Source organism: Orbicella franksi, chromosome 9, assembly GCF_964199315.1.
Source record: "Orbicella franksi chromosome 9, jaOrbFran1.1, whole genome shotgun sequence".
In the NCBI taxonomy this organism is placed as follows: Eukaryota; Metazoa; Cnidaria; class Anthozoa; order Scleractinia; family Merulinidae; genus Orbicella; species Orbicella franksi.
Genome location: NC_138153.1, coordinates 25189804 through 25197009, shown reverse-complemented (window position 1 = coordinate 25197009; position 7206 = coordinate 25189804). Strand labels below are relative to the sequence as shown.

The 7206-nt window shown below is 37.3% G+C and overlaps 1 protein-coding gene and 1 long non-coding RNA gene across 2 annotated transcripts in view; one reads left to right on the top strand and one right to left on the bottom strand.

Moving 5' to 3' along the window:
- The first annotated feature begins 323 nt into the window (after nucleotides 1-323).
- On the top strand, nucleotides 324-1836 carry LOC145497296 (uncharacterized). Its single transcript, XR_014050677.1, has 3 exons — nucleotides 324-401; nucleotides 965-1090; nucleotides 1414-1836. It is a non-coding gene; the product is annotated as an uncharacterized LOC145497296 (long non-coding RNA).
- A 4142-nt stretch (nucleotides 1837-5978) lies between these two features.
- Nucleotides 5979-7206, bottom strand: part of LOC145498650 (dynein axonemal heavy chain 3-like) — an 82765-nt gene continuing 81537 nt past the window's right edge. The window contains exon 97 of the mRNA XM_081478563.1: nucleotides 5979-6539. Within this exon, the coding sequence (XP_081334689.1) occupies nucleotides 6394-6539 (146 nt within the window). The 3' untranslated portion in view covers nucleotides 5979-6393. The remainder of the gene's footprint in view (nucleotides 6540-7206) is intronic.

Genomic DNA, 7206 nt, shown 5'->3' with positions numbered 1-7206 from the left:
CATGTTAATATTGAATAATCTGAAATTTCAGCGAGTTTGAAAATATATTATATCTATGACAGTTCTGAGGTGAGGGCTGTTACACGTACATTGTAAATGGCTCATGCTCGATTTTTCGCTTGTTATGATTTAGCTGCCAATATGTTCTGTAAATTAATTTTAATAGTCATCTGTTGGTGTCCAATGATACACACCAATATTTAACCAAATAATGTACAGTATAAATTAATTAACCAAATTATGCTGTTTTCAGTTGACCAGCACTACTACATGTACATTGTAATGTGATGTTGAAGCGCACAAATTTACATTGTAAAAACGTGCCCAGTGTCAACTTGTCAAATGTATGAACTGGCCAGCCAGTCTAGATTACAAAACTTTCTGAAAGTTGGCCTTACCAGGTAAGATATTTCTTAAAGCATATTTTTTTAATTAATGATTTCTCAGACATTGTTTTCTTCAGGATAAGATTCATACCCCACATAGAGGTTTTTTTCTTTAAGAGCTCCCTCCTCCTGTTGCTTTGGAATTTCTAATGACTGGCCATGAATGGGTGTTGGGTGTGAATATCTTCTGGAACTGCACACTCAGATTAAGTCAGCAAGAACATCAGTATTTATCCTGAAAAAGTCTGATTTTCAGTTATATGTACAACCAAACAGCCTGGATGGCCCTTTGATTGGGACTGTGCACATTGTTGTACTGCAGTGTTCCAGTTTCTTGTTTAAAGCAAATTGCATGAGCGCTCAAAACCAAGTTGCCAAGTTCATAACAGTTATATATGTTTGCTTTGCATCTCAGGGCAGAGCCTGCCACTGTGAAAGTTTTGGTACCATCCCCCTAGCATTTGAGTCACTACTGTAGACACTCAGTAAACAACTAACAATGAAGTACACTGTATATCAATGAAAGGAATGTCATCTGTTGGTTATAAATTATAATTGATATGTCTTTGTATGTTCAGTGGTGTTCAAGTAGCAGCTATATACAGTGTGATTACATCCCTGTTCCTGTCAGTCAATATACGAACAGTGTACACATGGGCAGCCTGGATTAAAACATCAAAGATTTTCAAAGCAACCATGGCCAGGTGAGATATTTCTAAAGAAATATAAATTCAAGGTCCTTATGATTGCTTATAGGAATTGATTTTTATTGTAAACAATATCTTACTGAGTGTATTTTTCTTGTGTACTAATTGTTGTAGAACACAGAGACCACTGTTATGACAGAGATATTAATGTGTGAAAAGTTCCATACAAAAATGCGTTTGGAGCAAATTAAATCATCATAGATGCAACTTCTGAGAGATCCCCAATATTAATGGAACATACTTTGTACATACATGTAAAAGAGTTCAATAATTTATTACTTAAGATTGTAATGCTTTGTTTGGTTTCTCTATATTTACAGACAACTTGATGCCATAATAATTTCTGCACTAAGTTCATTGAACAAACTGACTTGAAAGTTGAGTTCTGCAACCCATACTGTGTGTAGTAATATCATAGCTGCAACATCGAGACAGATAAACTGTATTACATTATTAAGAAACACCTATGATACATGTATTAACTAATTATTTAAAGTGTCTGTTAGATTAATCAGTTTTTCTTAGAGATAATTTACTCATCATGTCATGGTTTATTTAAATAATTGCTTTTTTGGCTTAAAAATGATATTTATTGTGCTTGGTTTATGTTGCTCTTAAATCAGTTTTGTGATAACCTGCATTGGGCGTGGCATAAATTAATATTTTGCCAACACAAAATGGAGAACTGGGTCTTAAGCAAAGTTGCAAGATTAGTATTTTTGTAGAAAGAAAGAGTTGAGAAATTTTTGACATTGCACCAACAGCCTTGCCATTCGCAATGTCCAATAAGGTTAATTTGTTCCCTAGTGTTGTACAAATAGTGTTCTCTAATTTATAAATTATTTCAATCTGTTGTTTAAATGATTGCCTTGTAACCTCATGTCCAGCTTTGGTGCAGTAGGATATTGATGTATTGTTTATCCATTTTGCTGTAAATTATCTTAAATTGATGTGTCAAGCAAAACATATCTTTGATATGCTGGCTTTTTCTGACAAATGTACCTATACCTCATAATCTTTGAGTGTGTTTGGTTGTGTAGTAGAGACAAAATACACGTACATAATATAACTTACTTACAGCTTACTTATAATTCTTGATATAATTTAATCATAGCAAAATTAATTAATGGAACCCAATAACAGCTCCTGTAGTCCACAATCTCAGTCGAGAAAAAGAACAAATCACATTGGAATTGAATAATAAAATTATTATCAGAAGCCTATGCAGGTATTCATGATCAGCAACAAAATATCATATTTATTGTTCATGCCAGAGTGATTTTGCTTATACTTATACTTTGAGAGATGGTGCAAACCCTTTCATCAGGAGGAGACTCCATACAAAAATGGAGATAGCTAACTATCTTTGGGGATCAAGTTAGAAAACAAAACTTTTTAACTTTTTACATGTGTATACTACTTTGGTATTTTTGGGGACTGAGTATATTGTAACCACTGCATTTCAGTCATACCCCACAACAAAAAAATGTGTAAACTTCTTTTGTGCGGGAGGCCCCATTGTTAACTAGGAAAGAATATAATGATTAATAACAATGTCTTGCCTTCCTCAATAAGAAAGAATAGGAAATGCCACCAAAAAGCACAGAAGAGAGTTCTGTTATGTGATCAACATTTTTGGTGGCTCCCCTGAAATGCTTGAAATCATGGCTCTATTTTCATCATCACACCATCTTACACCTCGATCTGCTGATGTAATCCTAGTTCGGGCTGAAACTATAAAATCGCTCGCAGTTTACTTTACATACATGTACGTGTTGGATTATTTTCATCAGTAACAACATTGCAAAAAATAACTGACGAGCTCTGCTTTTAGGCTTGGCTAAATCTATATATTATGGCTTGTATTAGTAGCCGATATAACGCGCGCTCTGATTGGCCAACTCTAGGGCACTATTCTCCCGTAAAATGTCCACGGACCGATTACGGTCCCCCGAAACCAAAACAAAAAGCCATATAATAAACAACTTGTTAACCTCAAGGTCTCGTTTTGAGATTTTCCCGTAAAGACCTCACTCGGTTAATAAGTAGTTAATATTCACTATTCTCGGTTAATAAGTAGATAACATTCCCTTCCATGTCTAGTGTCTGGGCGATACATTCTGCCCACTGTGTGAACGTAACAATAAGTCTGAGACTGACTTCCAAGACTCTAGTTACATAGAAACGTTCACTAGACATCTTTGTATTGCAGAATTGAGTTAGTTTATCTTTACACTAGTCCGGGTTGAATCACCACAAAGAGTGCTTAAAATAAACACTTAGCACCTACCTTACTTCATTCACTCAGTTGCAGAAGGCGTGAAATGTTCAGCAAAGCTAGTACTTCGGTTCTTGACAACCGTTCTCGTTTCTGACAATTTTCCAGAATATATAGGACTGCGAAGAATATTACGGAAGCAAAACTTGTCGACTCGCTCGCTTTTCACGCACGTTCAGTTCAACTCAAAACGTCGTTTAGATCAAACTGAAATGTCCACATAGCCCAGTCGATTAGTAAAACAGTTATTCCGTTCGCCGCCTTTGTTGGACACGAGATGATAAAACATTTGATCGTAATTTATTTCCCACTATTTATTTCATCATCTCGTATCCAACCAGGATAAAAAAAAAGGGAAAAAATGTCAATTTTTCCATGAGTGACTCGTAAACTGCACCATAACCATCTCACATACAACGATCACAAATAAATGTTGAATTGTCTTGGAAAATACTAAAATAACTGTACTCAATTGGTTTTTTAAGGTGCATCACATCGAACTATACAAAGCAATGTATCAAAAGGCAAAATCGATGAAGTGTTCTTCACTTGGGCTGTAAGTTGCACGAAACGAGAGAAGAAATTGTGCAACTGACCTAAGCATTTCAACGAAGACTAAAATTCGTTTTACACACACTTCAAAACATGAATGACGTGAAAAGAACGTTAAAACTAAGTCACATAGATAACAGCCGATAACAGGCCTAATGTGATTGGTTTACTTATGATTGTGTAATCAACATTGTGGGGGGGACAGGGGGACGGGAGCCCGGGAGAATAGGGGGCCGGAGGGGTACGGGAGGCGGGGAAGGAAAGGGCGGGAAGCGGGAGTTCTAAGAGGGCGGGAAGCGGGAGAGAAATGCGAAACGCTAATTTTTTTAATTCAACAATGCGTTAGAATACTTTCAAAAACAAGAACCCAAAGTATATTTGACTTGCATTTAACGTCTTCTCAGTCACTTCTGAGACTTCTGAGACTTCTGAGCAAACGAGCAACGAAAATTTGCGCTTGGGCTGAAAAACAGGCTCACTTCCGGTGAAATAGTAAACCCGTTTACAGTGGTTACGTCAGAAGTCACGAAATGTCAAGCGGCATGAGTGCACGTGTCGCGTAAGCTGTCAAATTGCAAAAAGGTGAGACGACCTACTTCCATGATGTAATTGTCTGATCCCAATAAACGCCGGACTGGTTACTGGAACTGCGTATACTTTATCAGAACACGAGACAATTTAGAATTAACTTTTGAGACCGTCGTCACTGAAAACGGATTTCAGAAACAAATTTGAAGAGCCGATGAAAATGGACTGAAATGGTGAAACTCAAAGAAGATAAACAAGTAGGTAAAAACTTCATTGAACTGAAACACATGGCAATGGTAATCTTGTTAAATCATTTAAAAACAAAGGAAATGATTAAGAATTGCGAAGCTAAATGACTAGGATGTGTTTTGACTGCCAATTTACAGGGAACGGGAGCAGCACGCAAAAGGGCGGGAGGCGGGAGATAAAGGTATGGGAAGCGGGAGAGCAGGGTACGGGAGGCGGGAGGTTCTGACCCCCCTGTCCCCCCTACCCACAACATTCATAGCTGCATATGCTGGGTATCGTGTTGTCCGAGAGAAAAACCATGGAAAAGAATCGAGTTCGTAGTTGCCGCAATTACGGACAACTCAAACAGCAGGTGTTGATCAACTTTTATTAGCGATTTCCATAATGCGAAAGATTAATGGAAACGTAATGATCATTTCAAGCTTATCATAGCTAACGATCTCGTAATCACGTGTAATTATGCCACAGATTACAGTTCACAGAGCTCGTGATTCACGGATAGCTTTAATTCTTTAGCAGATCGCGTTTCGTGAGGAATAAAAGACGTCAGAAAGTGCCATTTTTCGGTTCAAAATATCTTTTACTATTCTTGTGGAACCAACATGTGATAAGGAATTTCGTTAACTCCTAGCTATATATTTCTATTAATTCTACTTACATTCAATATATCTATACACTACTCGCATACTGTTTGGGTTTGCTTATTTGTTTGTCAATTCGTAGAATCATATAAATATATACATGCATTAAATAAAAATTAAATAAGTTAAATCTTGTGCAGACGGATAGTACAATAATAAGCACTGGTAAAGCCCTGCAAAAATTTAATTACTGTCTTGAAGTATAAATACGTTATCTCATCCAAAGTGAGCAGGCTAGAGTTGTAACATTGTTTAGAAATCCGGCTTTGTTGTTTGATTTTTCCGTAAATTGTCTCTCATATAACGAAGCACTAAAACTTTCCCCTCTGCAAAGTACGTTTGTGAACAGGCAAATATAATTTAATTTGGCACTAAATTTGGCATGTTCTTTACCATATCCTTTCAACATATATATTAACATATAATTTCTTATTACAACTCTCAATAGATTTCGAACAGTGCTAGTAAGGAGATAATTTTGTAAATCAGTTCAAGATAATCAGTTTAAACGAAAGTGAAGGGGCAACAACAGATTATAAATATGAGTAGAAAATACTCAACACGTTTGGTGTGCTACAGATATCGTTTAGTTCACCTGCGGGAAACAAACAGCCCTTCTCACCAGGAGTTTTAACGATTAACTACCACAACAGTGCGGAAACTTCATTTGGACTAGCGTTAAATCTTACGATTCGCAACGCATGCCTAGCATTGATCTAACATGGGTCTAGCAGTGAACCAACAATAGAGCAAAATTAGCCCAGTACTATTGGCTAGACTAGAATTCGCCAAACAATAGGAGATTTCCGAATTACCTTGAGCCTCGTTTTTAAAACGAGTCTTGGTGCCTATCCTTTCATATATAAAAATGAGATTTCATTCACATGCAAATTAAACTCATTTTCACATGAATGGTTGTGCACCAGGCCTCGCCTTGATAAAGAGGCTTGGCGCAACTCGGAAATGGGCTATTATATTTCATTTTTTTCCTAGATCAATTTCAGCGAAAGTAATATTGGACTATTGTAAACGCACTGGCTGGTAGTGGTTATCTAGTCGTCCAGCTGACACAGCATGGCGACTCCCCGTACAACCCAGTGATTCTCTGGTCTCTTGGACGGTAGGTTGATAGAAAGCACGTAATTAGTCGAGTGCCCAGTCGTAGATAGTACCCCACGGCGAGCACTGGTTTTGTAAACTGAAACAAGTAAACAGACGTGTCATTGCCATTAGTACGAGGAGATAAATTATTTTATAGCGATCAAATTTTTTAACATCGTGATACTGACGAAAAAGCAAGTCCAGTGTTCTGCACCAAACTTTCATAACTCAGTAAGCCATTTCCGCGTTGCTGATACAGTGAAACCCCGCGTATAAGAACCTAAAATTTAAGAACCTGTTAGGTTAAAATTTCCCTGTTAAGCATAAGAACCATTCTAGGCTAAAATCTCAATACGAACCTTTATTATCCAACTGCAGCAAATACCGTCCAAATATCGCGCGAAACGAGTACAAATATTTAACAACTATTCACTGAAGTGGAGGTGAATACTCGTGGATCACCGAAGTGGAGGTAAATATCCATCACTTTCACCGACACTGAGGTGAATAATTGTTTTAGTATATACCACACAAGCTGAATAATTAGCGGACCAAAACGTTATTTTGTGTGTGACAAGCGGTCGGAAATTTTAAAATCTCTCGCGCCGGGTGCTCGGAGGTGAATAGTACTTGCTAATCACCTCCGAGTTAACCAATCAGAGCGCGCGAAAAGCACTATTCACTTGTGTGGTATATACTAAACAGCGATATTGTACAGTCATTTGTACAGTAGAAAACCTATTTGCCGGACAGGTTGGCGCGCG